This window comes from Bufo bufo, chromosome 4 (assembly GCF_905171765.1).
Source record: "Bufo bufo chromosome 4, aBufBuf1.1, whole genome shotgun sequence".
In the NCBI taxonomy this organism is placed as follows: Eukaryota; Metazoa; Chordata; class Amphibia; order Anura; family Bufonidae; genus Bufo; species Bufo bufo.
In genome coordinates, this window is record NC_053392.1 from 618,059,175 (window position 1) to 618,085,640 (window position 26,466).

Below are 26,466 nucleotides of genomic sequence, written 5' to 3' on the forward strand. Positions count from 1 at the left end.
GACCCCGAGGCACCAATCAAGGAAACAGAGGCGGAGAAACCGCAGTGAATCCAAACACCACCAGAGTCACCAGATCACAGGTAGTACCCTTAGATAAGAGCACACACTCTCTAGTAATCAACATTTCATCAGAACTGTTAAGTCCAGCTGAATTGGGACTATTGCAGAAGGGATTATCCTTCTGCCCCTCATACCATCTGGACACTTTTCAGCTGGACTTGGACTTGGAACGCTTTTTCAGAAATGTGCGTCTAAAAGCGCATTTCTCAAAAATCACACAACAAACTTCACAAGAGGTCTCTACAAAAATTTCCATTACCCAATTAGGACTACGTAACAAGAGCAGTTTCACACCACCAAAGGCACACTCCGCTATTGAAACATTTATCGAATTAATACATAAAGATGTTGAGACATTCAAACAAGATGTCCGAAAAGGGAGGTACAAATATAAAAATAACATCAATAATGTAGAAAGACAAGCACTCAGTACCTTACAGAATTCAAAACAAATAATAATTAAGCCTGCAGACAAAGGGGGTGCCTTGGTAGTAATGGATAGGACAATGTACATTGCTGAAATTCAACGCCAACTCCAAGACTCTACAGTATACAAAATATTGGATAGTAATCCGATTTCCCAGATTACCAAAAAAATACAGGATACTGTGAAGCACTACCATACCAGTAACATCATTGATACTAAAACAGTCACTTTCTTAACAAAATCCCATCCCATTACTCCAGTATTTTACGTACTTCCAAAAATTCACAAAGATCTGACCAATCCACCAGGACGTCCCATAGTGGCCTCAACAGATTCAGTCTTATCCCCTTTAGCCATATTCCTTGAAAAACTGCTTACACCATTGATCAGAAACACCAAGTCCTTTCTATTGGACACAACAGCCTTTCTGAAAATTATACACAGCCTAGAAACACTATCCCCTGATACTTTTCTCGTGACATGGGACGTAACAAGACTGTACACGTCAATCCAACACTCCAAAGGCATTTATGCAGTACAAAAATTACTTCAGAACAATCATATAGAGAAGGACGTAATCTCACTTAGCATAGATCTATTGACCCTGGTGCTACACAACAATTTCTTCCTATTTCAGGATACGTACTATATGCAGACACAGGGAACGGCAATGGGGTCCAACGTAGCCCCCCCCCCGTACGCAAATAGCTACATGGCAGATGTAGAGGAGTCATTCATCTATCAAAATTCACTTTTCAAACAACACAGTCGCCTATGGAAAAGATACATAGACGATATCTTCTGCATCTGGTTAGGACCAATAGACACACTCAATTTCACCAATTCCTCAATAATATTTATCCTGAATTACGTTTTACCATACACTATGATTTAACATCAGTCAGCTTTCTAGACACAAGAGTACATAAGGATCCACTAGGAAAATTATCCACTAACCTTTTCCTTAAACCAACGGACAGAAACAGTTTACTCCATTTCTCTAGTTTTCACCCTCCCTACACAAACTATCAGAGACAGAATATGCCAGCACAAGTCCACAATTCGCCATCAGAACTTGCTACTACCACTCCCATATCATTTTGACCAGGCCCACCATAACATCTCACAATTTAAATTTCAAATAATTGAACAGGTATTACCCCCGAGAAGAGGAGGAGACAGATCCAGGATGCTGAAATACAGGGAGGCATTCTGGATCCATACTCTACAAACCCTGTCTCCCAAAGGATTAAACAGGGAATATGAACTCTATGCATTTATGTGATTCCATGATGTCTCCAGCCGAGATCAATTACCCGACGGTTACTACTAAGAATTATTCTATGTTTATGCAAAGTATTTAATGTCTATGTAAAGCAGGTATTTCCATATAATTATCACACTGTCAGTATTACATATGATCACAGTCTATCCATCTGTCATTTCTTCTCTAACACTAATTTTTATACACTGCTCAAAAAAATAAAAAGGAACACAAAAATAACACATCCTAGATCTGAATTAATTAAATATTCTTCTGAAATACTTTGTTCTTTACATAGTTGAATGTGCTGACAACAAAATCACACAAAAATAAAAAAATGGAAATCAAATTTTTCAACCCATGGAGGTCTGGATTTGGAGTCACACTCAAAATTAAAGTGGAAAAACACACTACACGCTGATCCAACTTTGATGTAATGTCCTTAAAACAAGTCAAAATGAGGCTCAGTAGTGTGTGTGGCCTCCACGTGCCTGTATGACCTCCCTAAAACGCCTGTGCATGCTCCTGATGAGGTGGCGGACGGTCTCCTGAGGGATCTCCTCCCAGACCTGGACTAAAGCATCTGCCAACTCCTGGACAGTCTGTGGTGCAACGTGACGTTGGTGGATAGAGCGAGACATGATGTCCCAGATGTGCTCAATTGGATTCAGGTCTGGGGAACGGGCAGGCCAGTCCATAGCATCAATGCCTTCGTCTTGCAGGAACTGCTGACACACTCCAGCCACATGAGGTCTAGCATTGTCTTGCATTAGGAGGAACCCAGGGCCAACCACACCAGCATATGGTCTCACAAGGGGTCTGAGGATCTCATCTCGGTACCTAATGGCATTCAGGCTACCTCTGGCGAGCACATAGAGGGCTGTGCGGCCCTCCAAAGAAATGCCACCCCACACCATTACTGACCCAATGCCAAATCGGTCATGCTGGAGGATGTTGTAGGCAGCAGAACGTTCTCCACGGCGTCTCCAGACTCTGTCACGTCTGTCACATGTGCTCAGTGTGAACCTGCTTTCATCTGTGAAGAGCACAGGGCGCCAGTGGCAAATTTGCCAATCTTGGTGTTCTCTGGCAAATGCCAAACGTCCTGCACGGTGTTGGGCTGTAAGCACAACCCCCACCTGTGGATGTCGGGCCCTCATATCACCCTCATGGAGTCTGTTTCTGTCTGTTTGAGCAGACACATGCACATTTGTGGCCTGCTGGAGGTCATTTTGCAGGGCTCTGGCAGTGTTCCTCCTGTTCCTCCTTGCACAAAGGCGGAGGTAGCGGTCCTGCTGCTGGGTTGTTGCCCTCCTACGGCCTCCTCCACGTCTCCTGATGTACTGGCCTGTCTCCTGGTAGCGCCTCCATGCTCTGGACACTACGCTGACAGACACAGCAAACCTTCTTGCCACAGCTCGCATTGATGTGCCATCCTGGATAAGCTGCACTACCTGAGCCACTTGTGTGGGTTGTAGACTCCGTCCCATGCTACCACTAGAGTGAAAGCACCGCCAGCATTCAAAAGTGACCAAAACATCAGCAAGGAAGCATAGGAACTGAGAAGTAGTCTGTGGTCACCACCTGCAGAACCACTCCTTTATTGGGGGTGTCTTGCTAATTGCCTATAATTTCCACCTGTTGTCTATCCCATTTGCACAACAGCATGTGAAATTGATTGTCAGTCAGTGTTGCTTCCTAAATGGACAGTTTGATTTCACAGAAGTGTGATTGACTTGGAGTTACATTGTGTTGTTTAAGTGTTCCCTTTATTTTTTTGAGCAGTGTATTTTCACCATCCCTACAGGCATCCTAGTAGATCCATTAAGATCCTGCCACAGGAGGTATCCTTTTTTCACAAATTTCATACTTCTCTTATAGTTATTAGTTTTTTCCACACCAGCTCCTATCCAGTACGCTCCTCCGGCGTCACTTCCGGTCTTTGGAGCGCACTTCCTGTCAGATGGAACGCATCTTGCGTTCCACCGCCCGCTTCCGCTCTCCTGGAACGCACGCCAGCCGCACTTCCTGCTTCAGAGACGGCTGTCCTTCCGGTGCCGCGAACAGACCAAAAGCGGCACCGCGACACAGCTACAGATGTACTGTGTGGCGGCCGGAGCACTCCATCTTTCCATTCATCTTTACTAAACCCTTCACCTTTTGGCGGCATAGGTAAGAAAAACTTAGTAGCTTTAGATATGCTTTACCCCTTCTGGTCTGGACCTTTAGAGATTTAATGCAACATGAAAAAAGTTTAAATAGCGTGTTATCAGAGAATACAATCATTTCAAGGATCTAGCTGTCTCCAGATATTTTGATGAAATTCCCATTAATGTATGTGGATATTTTCCTTAAATTCGAATCAACAGATATAAATGTCATGATTCGTCTACTGATATGCACTGTTTTTTATTATTTTGTATAGAAATAAGACGGCTAATTTTGCTGCAATGAATGTATCACAGATGTAACATGTAAACTGTAAATCATGTATACATAGACTGACTGTTGTCAAAATTAATTTTTCTAGTGCCTGATGAAGGCCCAATAAGGCCGAAAACGTTTGCATATATTGCCGTCTTTTTCCAAATAAATTAACTCACGGAAAAAGAAAACACCTTCTTGCTGTGATTTTTGTATTACTACGGTGGATAGAGCGAGACATGATGTCCCAGATGTGCTCAATTGGATTCAGGTCTGGGGAATGGGAGGGCCAGTCCATAGCATCAATGCCTTCGTCTTGCAGGAACTGCTGACACACTCCAGCCACATGAGGTCTAGCATTGTCTTGCATTAGGAGGAACCCAGGGCCAACCGCACCAGCATATGGTCTCATAAGGGGTCTGAGGAACTCATCTCGGTACCTAATGGCAGTCAGGCTACATCTGGCGAGCACATGGAGGGCTGTGCGGCCCTTCAAAGAAATGCCACCCCACACCATTACTGAACCAATGCCAAACCGGTCATGCTGGAGGATGTTGCAGGCAGCAGAATGTTCTCCACGGCGTCTCCAGACTGTCACGTCTGTTACATGTGCTCAGTGTGAACCTGCTTTCATCTGTGAAGAGCACAGGGCGCCAGTGGCGAATTTGACAATCTTGGAGTTCTCTGGCAAATGCCAAACGTCCTGCACGGTGTTGGGCTGTGAGCACAAGCCCCACCTGTGGACGTCGGGCCCTCATATCACCCTCATGGAGTCTGTTTCTGACCGTTTGAGCAGACACATGCACATTTGTGGCCTGCTGGAGGTCATTTTGCAGGGCTCTGGCAGTGCTCCTCCTGTTCCTCCTTGCACAAAGGCGGAGGTAGGGGTCCTGCTGCTGGATTGTTGCCCTCCTACGGCCTCCTCCACGTCTCCTGGTGTACTGGCCTGTCTCCTGGTAGCGCCTCCATGCTCTGGACACTACGCTGACAGACACAGCAAACCTTCTTGCCACAGCTCGCATTGATGTGTCATCCTGGATAAGCTGCACTACCTGAGCCACTTGTGTGGGTTGTAGACTCCGTCTCATGCTACCACTAGAGTGAAAGCACCGCCAGCATTCAAAAGTGACCAAAACATCAGCCAGGAAGCATAGGAACTGAGAAGTGGTCTGTGTTCACCACCTGCAGAACCACTCCTTTATTGGGGGTGTCTTGCTAATTGCCTATAATTTCCACCTGTTGTCTATCCCATTTGCACAACAGCATGTGAAATTGATTGTCACTCAGTGTTGCTTCCTAAGTGGACAGTTTGATTTCACAGAAGTGTGATTGACTTGGAGTTACATTGTGTTGATTAAGTGCTCCCTTTATTTTTTTGAGCAGTGTATATTTCGATAGTAGTTCAGTTTATCCTTCCTCTCAGCGGGTGGAAAAAAGGTCCCCATTTTGGACCGGTAGCGAGGGTCTAACATGGTGGAGAGCAAGTAGTTGTGACAATTCGGCTGTCATTACACAATCAACTGCATCGGGCGATTTGCGCAAGGGACTCGGAGGGACTCCCTGCCTCCATCTCCACTGCATACTGCCACAGTGTCTTGGTGTCATCTGCCTGGTCTTCCTCATTGCCCTGTAGCTCCTCCCGCTCCTCCTTTCCGGTCACCTGTGCAAAAAAAACACCCATTTCTGTATACATTGCTTCTGCATGAATGTCCTCCTCCAGTACAGTACCCACAGGGCTCATGTGGCCGTGAGATGTAGGCGCCACGTCTCCTGTCCCCTGGCCAGCCAGATTTATCAGCATCTTCTCCAGGACATGAAGCAGTGGAATGACGTTGTTCATCCCATAGTCCTCGCTACTGACAAATAAAGTGGCCTCCTCAAAAGGGCCTGAGCAAACAGCAGGTGTCACGCATGAGCTGCCACTGGCTAACGTTGAAGTTACACAGTGCAGCACTCCTATCCGCCTGCATCATCACAAAATCGTTTTCGGCCTTCCTCTGCTCATATAGTCGGTGCAACATGTGGAGGGTGGAGTTCCAACGGGTGGAAACATCACATATCAGCCGATGTTGGGGGAATGCCATTCTGCCTTTGCAGCACAAGAAGGGTGTGCTGTGCAGTTTAAGAGTGGCTGAAGTGCATGCACAGTTTCCTGGCCATTTTCAGGATGTCTTGCAGATGGGTGGAGGACTTCAGGAACTGCTTTATAACCAGATTAAGCAAGTGCACCAAGCAGGGGGCATGGCTCAGCCCTTCGTGACACAGCACCGACATGATTTTCTTCCCGTTATGGTAACTATAAAATAGTGTAAGAAAAATTTTCAAAAATTTTTTTTTTTTTAAATATATAAAAATTCAAATCACCCCCCTTTCCCCATGTACTCTAATTAAAATTGGAAACAATAATAATAATAAAAAAATACACATCATGGGTATCATCACATGTAAAAACGCCTGTACTATTAAACTATAAATATTTTCCCATACAGAAACCGGCGAAATGGAAAAAAAAAAGTCTAAATGGACAATTCGCTGTTTTTGATAGCTTCACCTCCCACAAAAAATTTTATATAAAATTGATCAAAAAGCCTTACACATCCCAGAATGGTATCAATGAATAGCACAGATTGCCCCACAAAAAAAGAGCCCTCAAACATCTCCGTACACAGAGCTACAAAAACATTATAGGGATCAGTATATGGACATGAAAATAAAAAATTAAAAAAATTTCAGTATTAAAATGCAAGAAAAACTATACAGTCGTGGCCAAAAGTTTTGAGAATGACACAAATATTAGTTTTCACAAAGTTTGCTGCTAAACTGCTTTTAGATCTTTGTTTCAGTTGTTTCTGTGATGTAGTGAAATATAATTACACGCACTTCATACATTTCAAAGGCTTTTATCGACAATTACATGACATTTATGCAAAGAGTCAGTATTTGCAGTGTTGGCTCTTCTTTTTCAGGACCTCTGCAATTCGACTGGGCATGCTCTCAATCAACTTCTGGGCCAATTCCTGACTGATAGCAACCTATTCTTTCATAATCACTTCTTGGAGTTTGTCAGAATTAGTGGGTTTTTGTTTGTCCACCCGCCTCTTGAGGATTGACCACAAGTTCTCAATGGGATTAAGATCTGGGAAGTTTCCAGGCCATGGACCCAAAATGTCAACGTTTTGGTCCCCGGGCCACTTAGCTATCACTTTTGCCTTATGGCCCGGTGCTCCATCGTGCTGAAAAATGTATTGTTCTTCACCAAACTGTTGTTGGAAAAAGTTGCTGTTGGAGGGTGTTTTGGTACCATTCTTTATTCATGGCTGTGTTTTTGGGCAAAATTGTGAGTGAGCCCACTCCCTTGGATGAGAAGCAACCCCACACATGGATGCTTTACTGTTGGCATGACACAGGACTGATTGTAGCGCTCACCTTTTCTTCTCCGGACAAGCCTTTTTCCAGATGCCCCAAACAATCGGAAAGAGGCTTCATCGGAGAATATGACTTTGCCCCAGTCCTCAGCAGTCCATTCACTAAACTTTCTGCAGAAGATCAATCTGTCCTTGATGTTTTTTTTGGAGAGAAGTGGCTTCTTTGCTGCCCTTCTTGACACCAGGCAATCTTCCAAAAGTCTTCGCCTCACTTTGCGTGCAGATGCGCTCACACCTGCCTGCTGCCATTCCTGAGCAAGCTCTGCACTGGTGGCACTCCGATCCCGCAGCTGAATCCTCTTTAGGAGACTATCCTGACTTTCTTGGACGCCCTGAAGCCTTCTAACCTGAGTTAACAAGACGATTACTGAAATGACCTCAGCAGGTCCTTTAATGACAGCAATGAAATGCAGTGGAAAATTTTTTTGGGGATTAAGTTAATTTTCATGGCAAAGAAGGACTATGCAATTCATCTAATCACTCTTCATAACATTCTGGAGTATATGCAAATTGCTATTCTAAAAACTTAAGCAGCAACTTTTCCAATTTCCAATATTTATGTAATTCTCAAAACTTTTGGCCACGACTGTACACATGTGGTTTCACCGTAATCTTACCGTAACAGGTCAGATATACGGTATGGGGAACGCCGTAAAAACAAACCCATAAAACTGTTGCGAAATTGTGGTGTTATTTTTCCAATTTCATCCCAATTGAATTTTTTTTACAGCTCCGCACTACATCCTATGTATTAATAAATAGTGCAATTAGAAAATGCAACCTGTCCTGCAAAAGACGTCGGTATCACGCAATACGGTTTTGTCACTGGTTACCAAAACGTGATGTTACGGCCTCCCTGGGAGTACATAAGGTCACAGTTTACACAGATACCTCCTGTCCGCATTGGCACAGGAAGTGAGAGAGGGTACTGTGTAATATAATCAAGGAAACATAGTTCAGTATTCCAAGGACCATGACATCACTCTTGCCTGGGAAACAGTCCAACAGCCACAGTGGAAACCCAACCGGGTCAACTCGAGGATGTTGGAAAAGTAGTCTTAAGGTTCCAGGTCCGTCTGCCGGGATAACCCATCCGCATTCCCGTTTTGAGGCCCTGGCTGGTATTGTAGGGTGAAATTGCATGGTTGCAACGCCAGGCTCCACCTTAGTAATCGGCTGTTCTCTCCTGCCATCCGGTTTAGCCATATCAAGGGATTGTGGTCCATCATGACTGTAAAAGAGCGTCCATACATGTAGGGCTGCAATTTCTTTAAAGCCCAGACTAAGGCCAAACATTATTTTTCCACGTAGACAACAAAATAAGAGTAAATCCAGCACCGGACAAATACTTTAGTTGTGTCGTCTTTATTTTTCTTTTAACATCATCGATTACAACAAGTGGATATCACCTCCCACCACCTCCGGTCAGGTTTACATGTTTCGAACTTCCATGTTCTTAGTCATAACCTCGTGGTGTGTTCAGCTCTGGAGAATCTTATATGTCCCCTCTGCCACAAGACAGGTGGATCAATGGCCAAATAATTAGGAGAGGGGAGAAACTCACACAAGTAAAGCCCTGGCTGAACACTCCACGCCTAGTATCAGAAAAGCCGATTTTACATACTATATATAAAAAACATACATGTAATTGTTCCAAACGACACAAATCCAAAACAATATATATGGCACAAGGAAAAGAAAAAGGGGTTTTAGCCTTGCGTTTCTAAAATCGTCAAATAAAATACTTGGTCACAAGGAACAACCGAACAATGTGTATGAGGCTGATAATATGGTGAGTAAGCAGTTAAAAACACGGCTAGCAATCAACATCGCGAGAAGCTGATACAAGCCCCCACCGTGTCGTTCCAATCAAATAAAGGGACATACACTCAAAAGGCCTGTCATATAATTTTTAGCGGTTTATCAATAGAAGTGCATCAATTCTTTCCTCGGGTTAATTGGTACTGTCAATTTTTCAAAGGCAAAAGCACATAGGCTGTTTGTACTGCGATTATGTTTATTTACAAAATGATTCGCTGCATTAGATATACCTGTAGCTAAGGGATACTCAATATAATTTAGATGTTCTCGTAGTAGTTGAAGTTTTTGTGAGTTTTAGGCAATGCATGTATAATGGGTGTTACTGGAGCCTCGACACAAAAAATCTAATATTTTCTGGTTAATAAACTTTATTAATAATAGATGTATATTTTGCCAGATATTGTAATATCGGGTTCCCATCTAATTTCTTGTATGTGGAGGATTCAGACAGCATAGTAATCATCTGCTGATCATACATCTCTTTGTTCATGACTACCACAGAACCCCCGTTGTCCTCCATTTTGATAACAAGGTCTGTTCGATCCTCCAATTGATTCAATGCATCGCGTTGTTTGACGGTCAGGTTGTGGTGATCTGGTTTAACAGAGTTTTTTTTACTGTTCTGTATATGGGTCAATTCCCTCTCTAGCACCTCTTGGAAAGTACCCATACTGACTGTACGTGAGTTCACTGGATAGTATTTGGGATTCAAGGTTTTAAATTACTGTCTATCGACAGTCCCCATGGGTGCACTATTCTCCTTTTGCAAATCAGAAAGACAAACCAAAGAACATTGCTCCTGAAAAGAAAGGTTAATAAACTCATTTGCATTCGCAGTTACATCAGTCGCAATATCTATCCCTATGGCCTGTCATATATTTTTTTGCGGTTTATCAATAGAAGTGCATCAATTCTTTCCTCAGGTTGAGTTCAGAAGGAAATATGGTATTCAACCTGAAGATCCAATAGGCTTCACGAAAAAGGATTTTCTTCTTTAAATCGCCCCCCACTCGGTGGTACTGTCACTTTTTCAAAGGCAAAAGCACATAGGCTGTTTGTACTGTGATTATGTTCATTTATAAAATGATTCGCTGCATTGGATATACCTGTAGCTAAGGGATTATCAATATAATTTAGATGTTCTCGTAGTCTAATCTTAAATTGTCTGCTTGTGCTACCCACGTACATCAGATAGCAGGTAGTACATTTTATGATGTAAATCACACCCGACGTATTGCAATTAATATAAGTTTGGATAGCATAACGGTCGTGACGGTAGGAGTGTCTATACACGTAGGGTAAAGCCCAGACTAAGGCCAAGCATTCTTTTTCCACGGCAGCATATCCCACTTCACGGGGTAACAATTTTCGGCTGAGATACGCCACTGGGTGCTCTTTTCCGTCGTTGCCAACTTGACTTAGTACGGATCCCAGTCCGAACATGGAAGCGTCTGTATGTATGACAAAGCTTTTGTTAAGATCGGGTGCCGACAGTATGGGAGCTTGCGTTAGGGCAGTTTTCAACTAATAAAACGTTGTTTCGCACTCTGGGGACCACAGGACCTGTCTAGGGAGTCTTTTTGGTCATGTCCGTCAGCGGTTTGGCTATGTCACTATAGTTGGGTACAAACCTCCTGTAGTACTCGACTGTCCCTAAAAATGCAAGTACCTGGGCCTTGGTTCTGGGAACAGGCCAGTTTAAGACAACCTCGATTTTTGCAGGTTCCGGCCTCTGCTTCCCACATCCCACTCTATGTCCCAGATATTGCACCTCAGACATCCCGGTATTACTCGGAACTGGTAAAGGCCAAACGGGGTGATGAAGGCCGACTTTGGAATTGCTTCTGCTTCTAAGGAAAACTGCCAGTAGCCCTTACACAGGTCAATAGTCATCAGATAGTGTCCCAGAGCTATTTTGTCCAACAATTCGTCCACTCGGGGCATGGGGTAGGCGTCTGTCATAGTAGAGTAATTCAGTCGCCTATAGTCCACACAAAATCGGGTCACGCAATCCCATTTTGGGACTAATACAACAGGGGAAGCCCAGAGGCTTGCTGATGGTTTGATCACCCCTAACTCAAGCATCTCCCTAATCTCTGCTCTCATCTCTTCTTGCACGGCTCCAGGATTCCTATAGGCTGGTTGTCTCAGAGGCTTCTGCCCGGGGGTCTCTACCTTGTGCACAGCTATGTGAGTGTACCCAGGGAGTGTCGAGAACATCTCCTGTCGGTCCTGGAGTAATTCCCTGACCTGTTCTTGTTATCCTAACCCCCCAGAACGGTTACTGATTTCAGGAAGCTCCGGCATCGGTAAGTATTCTGAGTCCCCGGAGGCAGGAGCGCATATGGCAGCTACTGCCTCAGCCCTCTCGTGATAGGCCTTCATCATACTGATGTAGAACGTCCTTTTAATTCTTGTGTCTGCACAGCTGGCGACTACGAAGTTGGTATCGCACAGCTGTTTTACCACCTGATAGGGGCCCTGAAAGGAGGCCTGTAATTTATTTTGCTTCAGGGGTTTCAGTGCCAGAACTTTCTGTCCGACACAAAAGGTGCTATTCCGAGCTGACCGGTCATACCAAACCTTCTGCTGACTCTGGGCAAATTGCATATTTTCATGGACTAGATCGGCAAGTACCTGCAATCGCTCCCTGAGTTCCAGGGTGTAACTAAGGATGGGGAGGCCTTCAGAATCCTCTACCCCCTCCCACTGGGACCTCACTAAGTCTAGAGGTCCCCTAACGCCCATACAACAGCTCAAATGGAGAAAACCCAGTGGACTCTTGGGGTACATCTCTGTAGGCGAACAGTAGATGGGGAAGATATTTCTCCCAATCCTTCCTACTCTCACGACGGCACGAAGCAGCTGCTCTGGGGTCCTGTTAAATCTCTCACACAGCCCGTTAGTTTGAGGGTGGTTAGGGGCGCTCTGGAGGGATTTAATCCCACAGAAGCGCCAGAGCAGCTGCATCAGCTTGGCTGTGAACTGGGTTCCCTGATCGGACAATATCTCCTGTGTGAACCCTACCCTAGTGAACACCCGCAGTAAGGCATTGGCCACCGTATCAGCCTGGATATTGGATAGGGGAATGGCCTCCGGGTAGCAGGTGGCGTAATCCACTAGTGTAAGAATATACTTCTTCCCAGTGGCACTGGGACAGGACAGTGGGCCTATAATATCTACCGCTCTCTGGCTAAAGGGTTCCCTAATGATCGGCAGGGGGTGGAGGAATTCTTTTGGGTGATCCCCTGTCTTCCCTACCCTCTGACAGGCCTCAAAGGTCCGGCAGTATTCTCGCACCTCAGCATGTAACCTAGGCCAGAAGAAAGCACGAGACAACCGACTCTGGGTCTTAGCTATCCCTAAATGTCCAGCCAAGGGGATGTCATGAGCCAGCCACAATAGCTCCCGGGGTACGACTAGCTGTTTGTAGGGGCCCCCTCGCTTCCTGTTGCCCACCCCTTCAGTGTAACGATAAAGAAACCCAACCTCCCACTCTATTCTGTCTTCCCCTAACCCCCCTGGATCCTTGCCTGCCCTGTCCTGATAACCTGCTAAAGTAGGGTAACTCCGTGTCTCTTGCTTAACGGCGGAGGGAGAATCCCAAGACATGGGGTTGTCAAGTCGGGGTAACATAGGAGGGTTTGATCTTACCTGGGTCCCCATAGGAGTGGCGTTGCCTTGAAGTTGGCTCAGTCGTTGGGTGGTCACGGCCATGGCGGTCTCTGGGGCATATGAGGAAGTTAAATGCCCCAAGTCGTTCCCCAAAAGTACTTGCAGTGCATAAATGTAGTACCTTGTCCCCTGCTACCCTGACTGCAACAGTCTGGCCCGTCCAGGCCAACTGGGGAATCATGTGAGGCTGAATGAGGGTAATTGTAGCCCCGGAATCGCTGAGTCCCTGGGCCGGCTGCCCCATAACCCATACTGCCTGACGATGGTGCTGCCGATTATCTCCGGCAGCAGCCTGGACGGAATCAGCTTCGAAAAGCTCGCTGCACTCTTCCTGAATATCTCAAGGTTTGGGCTCATTCTGGAAGCAATGAGCCGCCGGCCTGGATGGATGGGCAGTCTCTCGGTACCTCGTGTATTGGGTAGGGCAATATCGCTGCAGATGACCCCTTTGGTTACTTGTATAGCACTTAGGTCCGGTAGAAGGGTTTGATCGGGTTGAGGGTCTAGAGCAGGGGTCAGCAACCTTCGGCACTCCAGATGTTGCGAAACTACAATTCCCAGCATGCTCCATTCATTTCTGTGAGAGTTCTGGGAAGAGCAGAGGAAGTATGCATGCTGGGAGTTGTAGTTTCACAACATCTGGAGTACCGGAGGTTGCCTACCCCTGGTCTAGAGGCAGACCACTGAGGTACTGGAGTTGGGTTAGAGGCAGGTAAACTGGGCCGAGGTACTGAATAGCGCTCGCTTCCGCCTGACCGCCGAGAGTCCAGATTTTCATCGGCCAGAGTAGCCGATTGCTGTACAGTCCGTGGTCGCTTATCTCACACCCAATCCCGTACTATCGGAGGGGTGTGGTCAAAGAACTGTTCTAAGAGTACTAACTGGGTGATGTCCTCTATGGTATGAGTGTGGCTTCCCTGGAACCAGCCCTTGAGGTGCCTCTGCAGCCGATTTGCCCACTCCACATAGGTTATGTTGGTTTGTTTCCGGGATTCTTAAAACTTAATCTGGCTGGCTTCAGGTGTAATGGCAAATCGGGCTAGCAGGGCTTCCTTTACCCGGTCATAATCCATAGAGTCCACGTCCTCCATGGCCCGATACGCATCCGAAGCTTTGCCAGTTAAGTTACTCGCCAGTAAGGCGACCCAATCTTGGGGCAGCACTTTATGTATCTGGCATAGTTTCCCAAAGTCCTGTAGGAACGCTTTAATTTCCTCCTCCCCTTTCCTTAAACAGTTTGAACTCGCAACTTATGGAAAGGCGCTGTATCTCTAGGTGTTGTCTCTGATTGCTGTAGTTCCGCCATTCTCCACTCATGTTGCCGCTCTAGTTCTCGCTCTTGTCGCTAATCCTGCAGCTGGATGTCTCTATTGCCATCTAATGGCATTCTGTATCCACCGATGGAAAGATCCGGATGGTCCCGTGCCTTGCGAAGAATACTATCCCGGTCCTGGAAATGTAGAAGCTTCATCAAAACTGGTCTGGGAGGGCCCCCCGGAGACGGAGGACGGGATGGCACCCTGTGCGCTCTTTCGATAGCAAAGAAAGGAGACCGGGAATCTTTAGCGGCCGTATTTCTGAACCAATCTTAAAAAAATAAATCGGATAGGATAATGTCCCTTAACTTTCTCTGGAATTCCTATTAAGCGAAGATTGTTTCGACGGGATCTATTTTCCAGGTCGTCCACTTTATTTATCAGAAGCGTAATATTGTGAATGACCTTGGCTAAGTCCCGTTTTACCGGTGGAACTTGATCCTCCAAGCTGCCCACCCGGTCCGCGATCTCTGTAACTCTTTCCGTTATCTTCTGCATATCCTGCCGGATAAATGACATATTCTCCTGCAATGATTCTACTAAGGTATTCAAAGTCAGCATAACGGAGCTGCACTGTTGTACTGCAGCATATATATCTTTGCTAGTGGGGTCCATTACTTATGGCAGGGGGAGGATTGAAGGCCCTGCTTGGGCCTGGTCTGCAGTCGCAGGGCATGCTTCTGGGACAGCTCCTTTCTGTCCCTCATGGTGTCCGCCATCTTGGCCACTGTGGGCCTCATCAGGGGCATCAGACATCTTTATATCAGAGTCATTTTTGGATTCAGGGGGACCCGCATTCTCTGCGCCGCCTGCTGAGAGGAGGAGCGTGCATATTGCACCAGCCGTGCCGCGATCTCGGCCGCTTTGTCAGGCGCGACGGCGCCATTTTGTTTTGCAGGCGCGGCCCCGCCGCCTCCCGGTCCTTCTTACCGGACCTCGTCATGATCATTGGGGGATCCTGTGGGCGAGGAAGGAGGTGAGGTAGTTATGGGTAATCAGCCGCAGGATGGTGAAGGATTAGGCTGGGAGCAGTCGGGAGCTCAGCGAGATGCGACTTCCTACATTGCCGGCCAGGCCACGCCCCCTCTAATGGCATTCTGTATGGCGGTCTCTGATGGGTTGGCACCATATAATGCCAACCACTCTCGAACACGTTGCTGAAACAAGTCTTCATCGGACCGAGGTCCAGCATCACCATCCCTCTGATCCATCTCGGCTAGCTCACTGATCAGGGTGGACTTGTTCTTTGTCCCAGCAGTCCCTCCTCGGCTTTCAATTAAATCTTTCAGCGGCTCTCCTGCAGGCTGCGTAGCTGGTCATTCCTTGTGGTGGTTGGGAGTGTTCCAGTAACTGGAGAGTAAGTCCCACCACTGCCACCAATGTAACAAGCTCCTGCTCGCTCTGTTCCACTCTCCTGGCACGCCCTGATTTCAGACGCAATGTCTGGTTGTTTAGTCAATCGATGATCCGGGATTTTAACGACAACTATGTGCCGTTCAACCCCAGTGGTAGTAGCTCTGAACAAACACCATGCAGGCTGTATGTGAGTTCAAACGGGAATCCACTTTATTGAATGCACACAACACACTTTTATACACAACAGTTTGAACACCTCCACCATACTACCACTCCCTATCGGTCAATTGTAAAGTCCCCTCTAGTCCTCACTTAGGTCCTCTTGGCCATGCAAATGAGGACTTGAGACAGGGTCAGCAGGGATTGGTCCGATAGCTTGGCTGGGAGGCAGATAGGCATGGCCATGCAAAAACCACACAGTGATTCAAAAATAAGAGAGAGCGGAGGACCCACCACTGTGTAATATAATCAAGGAAACATGGTTCAGTATTCCAAGGACCATGACAGTGATCCACGCTACCTTCAGCATGATACAACACTCACTCACAACCCTGACAAGCTGAGAGAGCCTTTCCACTGCCCCAGTGAAACAGAGCACTGCCAGCCCAGTAGACTGTCACCAGTTCCTCATTAGATAAAATCTCGGTCCGTTAACGGGATTATATCGGGTCAGGAACCAACCAGGGTAGCGTATGACATAATGCCGAAACAGGGACATGGGGATTCGTGGATTGAGATACAGAACAGCGCAAGATTAATTTATATATTTAATTGCCTTAAGGGTGCACTAGACACAACACTATACACACACAGATATATACAATGGTCAGATGTACAAATACAGGTGGTACTATCAATCAGCAAATGAAAGTCAGTTCCCGGATAAAGGCGTAATACTTTAGCTGTGATGGTGAATGCTGTAGCCACACGGGAGGCAGTGACATAAGCAGGTTTTCCAAGCTTCCTCCAAACACGTTACACGACGTGACCCCCTTCAGAGAAGGACCAAGGTCTGTGCCCTGCGCTGGCATTTTAACCCTTATTCAGCCACGCTCTCCCTCCCTTGGTAGCCAAAAATCCATAAAACCTATTATCATTCATCACTCCTCACCGGATGGTCATAGGGAGATGGTTCTGGTACCAACGGATCCGCCTGGACCATTGGAGCATGTGGAGACCAAGGACAGCATTAATATTTGGTTCCAATTTGGAGTTCCCCATATCTCCCCTTCCATGCGACCGACAAGCAAGCGCGAAGACCGGGAGAACGTCCGTCTCGGGCCCAGGGTTGCAGAGACGTAAACAATGTATTTATGATATGTACTTTAAGTTCATAATGTCTAACTGCCGGTTCCAGAAGGTCTACAGAGTTTATTTGTTGTTGTTGACCGGCTCAGCCCCCACAGGTATTCATCCTGCCAGAGAAGCAAAGCTGCCAGTGTGGCCGAGTGGGGTGTGAAATGTAAACAAGTGGTCTGATTTGAAGCAGGGCCACCTGTGGAGCCCGATTTCCTCTGCCCAACTACCCCTCACCCTCAGCAGATGGCAGGCATTAAATCATCACTCCACATATTCCTCACAGCCGGCCTCTACATAACTTCGGCGTATCCACCGCCTGTCTAAATATATGCCAGCTCCCTTGCTGGTATAGACTTAGGCCATTTTCTACACCTAAAACAGGCATAGAAAATGACAAATAAGACGCGCCAAAAAGTATATCTGTTAGTAAATGAACCCCTGTGTGCTTCACATTAATAGTAATTAACCCCTTCATGTACCTCACATGTATCCCACCATGTTGCCCAGTATGTGAAGAGTAAGTTGATGAGGTTACTACTAATGTGAGGCATATGGTTTATGAACCTAAACTTCCATGTGCCAATCATGTTCCTCACATAATGGGCAATCGATATTTTACACACAAAAAAATAAAAATACACATTAACTTCATGTTGTGTATTTTTTGTGTTGCAGCAAATGGTATAGAGTATTGCAATACTTTTACTTGGTATCAAACTCTAGTCTGCAGTAGTACTAATTGCCCCCTTATAGTTCTGCTAGTAAAAAAAAAAAAGGTTGCCTTATTTGTGCCAGTAGAAAAAAAAGTGTTCCCTTATATATACTCACATATATTTTGGTAATTAAGTGACAAAGCTGCAATTAAACATCCCTCCCCTTCTACAAAAACACTGCACACTGGTATTGACAATATACAATGTTATATCAATGCAGTAAAACGCGTTGAATAAACGCGTAGATAGATGCAGTACAACACGTTAAATAACTGGTATATTGATGCAGTTGTACAATGCTTTATATTAAACTGCACGGTATAATGATGCTATACAATACATTATATTAAACCTTTATACTGAGGCCCTCAAATAAACTAAAATGCAGAATTACAATCAGTAGTTAAACTGAAACTATTTGGCAATTAACAGAGGTACATATAAACGTGCCCTGCTATGAACACACTGGTAAAATGTGCTGAACGGCTTAACCCCTTTCTGACACAGAGATTTTCCATTTTCATTTTTCACTCCCTGCCTTCCTGGAGCCATAACTTCTTTATGTTTTGTTCACAGAGCCACATGAGGGCTTTTTTTTGTGGAACAAGTTGTACTTTCTAGTGGCACTATTTAATATTGCACTTGATGTAGTGGGAAGCTAGAAAAAAATATATGACCTGCGCACAGCGTGAGGATGTTGGTGTATTTGTGACCTCACGCTGTGTGACGTCGGGTCACAGCACAGCAGGAAGAGCACTGAATCTCAGGAGGGGGTCCGGAACAGGAGAGGTGATTATTTTTTTTTGTCTGATCTGAGAACTGATTAACTTGGAGGTTTTATTACCCTGGGGGTCTGATTTGAGGTCTAAATGGGTGTGTTAGTAACATGGTGTCTGATCTGATGCCTGATTGGGGGGTCTTATAAACATTGGGGGTCTGAGCTGAGGTCTGATAAAAATATTATTACTCTTGTTTTCCACCTCTACAACCTAGGTGCGTCTCATGGGAAGGTGCGTCTTATAGGTCGAATAATACTGTATTCAGTTTTTTTATTACTGAAAAAATAAAATTTAAAGTGAAAAAATACCTTTCATCTCCATATTCTGACCCCCATGACATTTTCAGTTATGTCTACGGAGCTGTGTAAGAGCAAATTTTTTGCAGGACGATCTGTAGTTTTTATTGATACCATTTTGTGTTAGTTTTTTTTTTTCCCATTACACCATTCGCCATTAGGGATCAATATTTTGAGATTTAAATAGTAGAGGTGTTATCAGATGTAATGATGTCTATATTTTTGATTATTTACTTTGTTTTTAATTTGGGGTAAAGGGGGGCAATTTAAATTTTGATAAATTTAAAAAAACTTTTTTTTACTTTTTTTTGGCCCCTAACATGCAATCATTTTATATTAAGTATTGGAATTTTAGCCATTACAGAATACAAAGATCAGTATATTACAATACATGCTGCCACCTGCATTGGAATATACAAGTAATAGTCCTAAAAGCCTTCTACAGCTTCTGGCCTATTACTGCTATGGGACGCCTTCCCTGATTTCAGCCAGTGAAAAGTGTTCCTGCCCAGAAAGCGCGTGCTTCTGTGTTTTTACCCCTCAGATGCCGCGGTCACATTTGAACACAGCATCTGAGGGGATTAATGTCTGTGAACGGCATTATCACTGATCACAGACATTAGCCCCGTATGTCTGCTGTATGGAACTGCAAGCATCCGGCGGCTAAGACACTTGTTCCAGGACAGGCACCATCTTTAGAGACTTGACATCCGCTGTACATGTATGGCGGATGTCAGGTAAGGGTTAAAGGAGACAGTTTAGGGGCCATTTTTCTGCTGACAAGTTCCATTTAATTACAATTAATACAATCTTTTATGACACCAGAAACCATTTGCAAACAACAATAACATGAAATACAGAGTACAGTATACTCCACTGCTGCCGGGGGAGGTCAGTAGAAAGCTCCATTACATCAGTCTGTAGAGGATTTGTAGAAACCTCAGCTTCACCTACCTGATGATCCAGTGGGATATTTGGTTTCTCCTCTGGACAGTCCTGGGAATACTGAGGACTGGGACATCTCTCTGGTGGATTTCTCTCACTGGATCCATCTGTAGGAAATACACACAGTAACTGAATACATTGTCTATATCCAATGATGAGTGAATCTGTGATGCCGGCCGGTCCGTGGCTGCTGACATCTCCTTGTTCCTTGAAGGCCGTTGGAGCTCTTACCCAACTCCCTGCTCCGGTGGTCCATACCTGTTGACATTTCATTGTTCTGTCCACAGTGTGCTGATCTGTGGCCAGCTCTTGGCCTGCAGTGGCTTTGACCGCCTTTAGGGCATGTGGTTCTTCTGTTTCTTAAAGGGCCAGCATGTGTGGCCCTAATCCGTCCACTCTATGGCTAGCCTCCCTGGGATATTTAAGGCACCCTCCCCTGTGGAATGGAGCCTGAGTAAGAGGTTCTAGTTGCTAGTTTCCTACCAAGGAGCTCCACTCTTGAGTTCAGTTGCACATTTAGGCCGCTTTCAGACGAGCGAGTGTGACACTGAGGACTCACATCGCAGCACCCGTCCTGAACTTCCAGCACTGCTAGGGTTGTATAGCATTATATTGATTTATGATGCTGGAATGTATTGGATGACACTGACATAATGCTGTCAGTGTTATCTAATACGTTCCAGAACTGTAAGCGTTACATAGCGTCATAAATCAGTATAATGCGACCCCGGCAGTGCTGGGAGGTCAGGACGGGTGACACTTGATCGTCTGAAAGCAGCCTTATTCACCTCTGCCTGTTAACTGGATTTAACTTATTGCTGCCTGACCTGACCTCTGCCTGTTTCTAGTATTAACCCTTTGCTGCCTACTCTGATCTTTTCACTATTTACTGCATTGCGCAAACGCTCCCTGTCTTTGCTTGTCTTGTGGCTACAGTTCTGACTGATCTCTTGGTGCTTTTCATTGGTATCTCTTGATCCCAGTGGGTCAGCAGCCACTGAACAGAGACTACTTCCAAAGGTAGTGGCCTGGTGGTTCCCCTGCAGTGATGTCCATATGGATTAGAGGGTAAGGACTGAGGGGGGGGGGGGGGGGGGGTAATCTAGCTGCTCCTTTAGCAGTAGCCCCAGCCAAATCTGTGGCACAGCACATCTACATCCGCACTCTGATTCAAAACTGTTCTCTCCTCTACAGTCATGGAAGGTCTCCTCTTACCCGGTGATGTGAGGGACTGGTGATTCTCCATCATGACGTCCTTGTACAGATCCTTTTGTCCTTCTAAATACTCCCACTCCTCCATGGAAAAATAGACAACGACATCCTGACACCTTATAGGAACCTGACAACACAAGGACACAGTCAATACCAGACCCCTCCCTTGGCGTTATTGTATAATGTCCCAGCATTCCCAGCAGCGCTCACCTCTCCGCTCAGCAGCTCAGTGATCCTGGTGGTAAGTTCTAGGATCTTCTGCTCATGTATCAGGGAATGAGGTGGAGGCTCGGTGATGGGGCTCTGGGTCCTGCTCCGTCCTCCTGACACACGGGGTGTCACACACTCACCAGAAGACTTCTTCACTACTGTGTAATCCTGTGTATGGGGAGACGCCGATCACTACAGAGATTCTAAGAATCCTTCACCTTTCCAGTCATTTACCTGGTTTATTACTAGAGATAAGAGTGACGTCATGTGAGACTCTCACCTCTCCAGTTATCAAGGAGATGATCTCCAGGGTGAGGTCTAATATCCTTGCAGACATGTGGTTTCTGTCCTTGTACAGATCCTTGTGTTCTTCTAAATACTCCCACTCCTCCATGGAGAAATAGACAGCGACATCCTGACACCTTATAGGAACCTGACAACACAAGGATACAGTCATTACCAGACCCCTCCCTTGGCGTTATTGTATAATGTCCCAGCATTCCCAGCAGCGCTCACCTCTCCGCTCAGCAGCTCAGTGATCCTGGTGGTAAGTTCTAGGATCTTCTGCTCATGTATCAGGGAATGAGGTGGAGGCTCGGTGATGGGTCTCTGGGTCCTGCTCCGTCCTCCTGACACACGGGGTGTCACACACTCACCAGACGACTTCTTCACTACTGTGTAATCCTGTGTACGGGGAGACGCCGATCACTACAGAGATTCTAAGAATCCTTCACCTTTCCAGTCATTTCCCTGGTTTATTACTAGAGATAAGAGTGATGTCATGTGAGACTCTCACCTCTCCAGTTATCAAGGAGATGATCTCCAGGGTGAGGTCTAATATCCTCGCAGCCATGTGGTCTCTGTCCTTCTCCATCCTTGGTGGGTCCTTGATGGAAAGGTCCATTGGCTCTAAAAAGAAGAGAGTCCTGCACCTAAGAAACCTGAGGGAAAGAAGGAGGATTGGGAGCAAAATCACATCTTACATGAACTAAAGTGTCTCAAAAATTAGGAATGACAAAACTCTACCAATATTGTACAACGGAGGTGACTTGGCTATTGAGGTGTCTTATACATACCAGACTGGTGACCATAATAAATCAGTCAGCCGGCCTCCTGCTATACAGTGAATACAGTGTTACACAGGACACACATCGCAGTCTACCACATACAGCAGACAGCTCTCATCTTATTTTTACTGTAAATGTCTTTATTAATGGGACGACTGATAGGAAGTTCACAGACACTTGATTTGACATGCTTTCTGCAGCCTTTGAGAATTTGAATGTTTTCCAATGTAATGACTCACATTTGGTCTCAGGACTGTGTTTAAAGTGAACCTGAGTCTTTAAAAAAGGTTTGTATAATGGCAGTGCTTCTTTGTACAGTCTGTGAAGGAACTGTTATGTTTGGGCTTACCTTAAGTTTATTTCAGCCATATTATCTCATTTCAGCTGCACAGCTAGATGCATTTCAATCAGAAGCAGGGGGTGTCTCCCTTCTACAGGTACTGTATGCAGTGATCTCACTTCCCTTACTTTCCACTAAGGAGCTCAGAAAGCTGATAAAGAGGGATAAATCACACTTACAGAAAGGCAGGAGGCTCCTGGGATCTTCAGAAGCTTCGTAGAAGCAGTTATTTTATCAGGGTCAGGATCTCAGCCGGCTCTGACACCCCCCACTTCCTCTCATCCGTCTTCTGGGTCTGGGTAATGTTTCTGTATAATGACTCCTAATTTCTTTGATTGTATCTCAGTCACTGGGATTTAAAGTGAAATAACTGGATTAATAACTAGTATATTCCAGGGATTCATTCAGACCCTGCGGTGTCAGGGAGATAAACCGGAAGATCCAGTCCATCTCTTTTCTACAGAAGCGCTGATAAGATTGTGGCCCCCACTCAACTGGAGTCAGACAAAGATGTGTTGGGTCCCCAAGACTCTCACCTCCTTCCAGAAGATCTGGTATCCTTGGGCAAAATTCTGAGACTTCCCTAATTGGAACTAACAGTTTTGCTATCACAAAGAGAGAGGTACATGCCCTTCCAATCACTATAATGGGCTGATTACCTCCTCACACTCCTTCTGCTGGTCCACAGTTACAGGAATCCGTTGGTAAAGAGTCATATAGAAGTAGCTCTCACCCCCCCCCCCCCCCTCACTTTCCTTCTCATTCCTCCCCTTCCCTCCGATGAGAACATAATGTTCTGGCCTAGTACTGTTATCCATCGCTCACTGAATAATGGTCTACGTTGTCCACCTATCTAGTTCTTTGTACAGAAGGGATTATTTACACATCAATATCCAGCTCTCCTGTTTTACGATATATTTGCCTCTTTTTCGGATCTTGCGGTTGGAATATATACTTCTGTTATTGCTAACTCAAGATGTAACCTATAAGACAGTTGTACCGATGTCCTGCTGTTCCTGTCCTTTAATTCATTCACAATAAAAAGAACTTTGAAACAGAAAAAAAAGAAAAAGAAATAAAAGATGTGTTGGGTCCCCATCAAGCACCTGTGCAAAATGTCCTGGTATATCCATTCTATGTACATTGTGAGGGGGCACTAAGGGGACAGCACTAAGGGGACAGCACTAAGGGGACAGCACTAAGGGGACAGCACTAAGGGGACAGCACTAAGGGGACAGCACTATTGTGAGGGGGCACTAAGGGGACAGAACTATTGTGAGGGGGCACTAAGGGGACAGAACTATTGTGAGGGGGCACTAAGGGGACAGCATATTGTGAGGGGGCACTAAGGGGACAGAACTATTGTGAGGGGGCACTAAGGGGGCAGCACTATTGTGAGGGGGCACTAAGGGGACAGCACTATTGTGAGGGGGCACTAAGGGGACAGAACTATTGTGAGGGGGCACTAAGGGGACAGCACTATTGTGAGGGGGCACTAAGGGGACAGCACTATTGTGAGGGGGCACTAAGGGGACAGCACTATCAAATGGAGGAGGGGAGTTCTGTTCTTAACACAAGTGTGTGTGTGGGGGGGGGGGGGGGTAAAGGCTGTGCTATTGGCCCCCCACAATGGCAGCGCTCATTAGTAACAGCTCATATAGAAAAATACCGGTAATTATTATTATTGCTGGTAGAAAATATCACCGGCAGAGGCAGTAAATTACCGGCCGGGGGGCGACCCTACTGGTCATCAGTGTGCGGTAGGTGGGGGCTCGTCTGGGAATGGAGGGGCTGCAGAGCTGCTTTACTGCTGAATCTCCTCCACAGTCCCTGCTCATTAGAGCTCCGGCCTCCGCTGTGCAGGGACAGTGAGGAGAGGACACAGCGCTGCAGCCCCTTCATCTAGAAGAGGTTGTCCCCACCGACCACACACTGACTCCATATCCTAGTGACATCACAGAACAGTGTGTGATGGAAGACCCCTCTAATCCAGGAGAACAGCCCCTCTTACAGGGGTCTGGGGGTCTCCTAATATTCCAGGGGGAGAGCAGACATGTCTGAGGAGAACTCCCCTCCTGACCTCCAGACTGTGTGAGCAGAGACTCTCTATGGCCGGTGCTGCCCCCTGCTGGCTGGACCTGCTATATGTCACCTATAGAACCGCTCCATTCTAATAAACCCAGAACCAAGTCCAATAACTGACCTGCAGATCTCACCTCCTGGGGCTGCAGGACCTGCGATGACGTCACACTGGTCACATGACAGGAAGTGCTGAACAGTGAGAAACCTCTACTGCTTTACTCCTCCCCTCATGTGACTGATCACATGACCATGACATCATCAAAGGTCCTGAAGTCGCTAGGATAAAATGTCGAGGTCACGATCCCAAGCTCACAGTAACACACAATGCACCCCCATTTATCAAATTGATGCAAAGGAAAACTGGCTCAGTTGACCAAAGCAACCAATCAGATTCCACCTTTCATTTTCCAAAGGATCTCTCTAAACTGAAAGGTGGAATTTGATTGGTTGCTAGGGGCAACTAACCCAGTTTTCTTTTACTCCAATTTGACAAACCTCCCCCAATGATTATTCTTAGTAATTAGTATTCGCTCTTCGGGGTGCAGTCGCCTAGCGCCAGCTGTTGGGTATAGGCGGCCGCCTCTCTCTGCCGCCGGGAAAGAGCGAGATCTCTGGGAAGTCTCACAGAGTGAGTTCTTCCCTCAGAGTTTTTCTGGCGGAGACATGAATGGATTGTAGCGCCGTCCTTTCCCTCTGAGGACGTCTCCGCGGCGCATAAAAGGGCCCCAGACAGATCAGGGAGACGTCCCCTCCATCTCCTCCCATTTCAGGCAGCACTCGCTTGGTAGCAGCGTCCATTTTATATGGAGACGTCTCCACAGATAACATGAAAGGGCCCAGACACGTCAGCGGAGATATCACTCCACCATATTGTTCTAGGGTTGTCCCCCGACCGCTATCTCACTGGTAAGGCCGGTATTTTAGTGGTCCTGCAGGTAACGGTGATTTTTTTCTACCGGCAATAATAACTGACGTTTTTTCCCTACAAGGACTGTACTAATGAGAGCGTCCATTGCGGAGCTCTCATTAGTGCAGCCTTTACCTATCACCAGGGCCCACATCTTGTAATAATGTGATAAAAACACAGTCCGACGTCCAACACCCCCGCCGATCAGCTGTTTGAGGAGACGGCGCGTGCTGTTCACTGCTGCTGTCCCATAGACATACAGCAGCAGAGCAGGAAGAGAGAAGGGAGACGGCACGTGCGCACAGGGTGTCAGACCCCCACCAATCTAATGTTGATTACCTATCCTAAGGATAAGTCATCAATATGAAAAAACCCGGAGAACCTCTTGAAGTTTCCCCCAATGCTGTGCCTGTTGTGCTGCCCCCCATGTCCACAAACACTATACTATACACCCAGACTGCCCTCATTAGTAATGGTGCCCCCAATAGTGATAAGTCTCCCCAAGATAGCCCCCATTAGTAGCAATGCCCTCCATATTGCGTCAAATAATAATAACGCCCCTACAGTACTCTAGTAGTAATAATATAACCATAATGCTCCCAGTGGCTCTAATGTCCGCCTGTAGTGCCCTCCACTAGTTCCAATATATAATGCTCCTCCATAGTGCCAGTATGTATATATATATATACACTGATCAAAAAATTTAAGGGAACACAAAAATAACACATCCTAGATCTGAGTTAATTAAATATTCTTCTGAAATACTTTGTTCTTTACATAGTTGAATGTGCTGACAACAAAATCACACAAAAATAAAAAAATGGAAATCAAATTTTTTAACCCATGGA

At 45.9% G+C, this 26,466-nt stretch overlaps 1 protein-coding gene and 1 long non-coding RNA gene across 2 annotated transcripts in view; both read right to left on the reverse strand.

Moving 5' to 3' along the window:
* LOC120999673 (zinc finger protein 260-like) overlaps positions 1–21,089 on the reverse strand; it is a 44,353-nt gene extending 23,264 nt beyond the window's left edge. Inside the window, exons 1-2 of the mRNA XM_040430687.1 lie at positions 21,016–21,089; positions 19,810–19,907 (exon numbers count right to left, since the gene is read on the reverse strand). Coding sequence (XP_040286621.1) covers positions 19,810–19,907; positions 21,016–21,049 — 132 coding nt within the window. The 5' untranslated portion in view covers positions 21,050–21,089. The remainder of the gene's footprint in view (positions 1–19,809; positions 19,908–21,015) is intronic.
* Positions 21,090–21,847: 758 nt separating this feature from the next.
* Positions 21,848–24,874, reverse strand: LOC120999727. The gene is made up of 3 exons (XR_005778587.1): positions 24,833–24,874; positions 22,019–22,163; positions 21,848–21,906 (listed from the first exon to the last, which is right to left on the reverse strand). It is a non-coding gene; the product is annotated as an uncharacterized LOC120999727 (long non-coding RNA).
* Between the last annotated feature and the right edge of the window lie 1,592 nt (positions 24,875–26,466).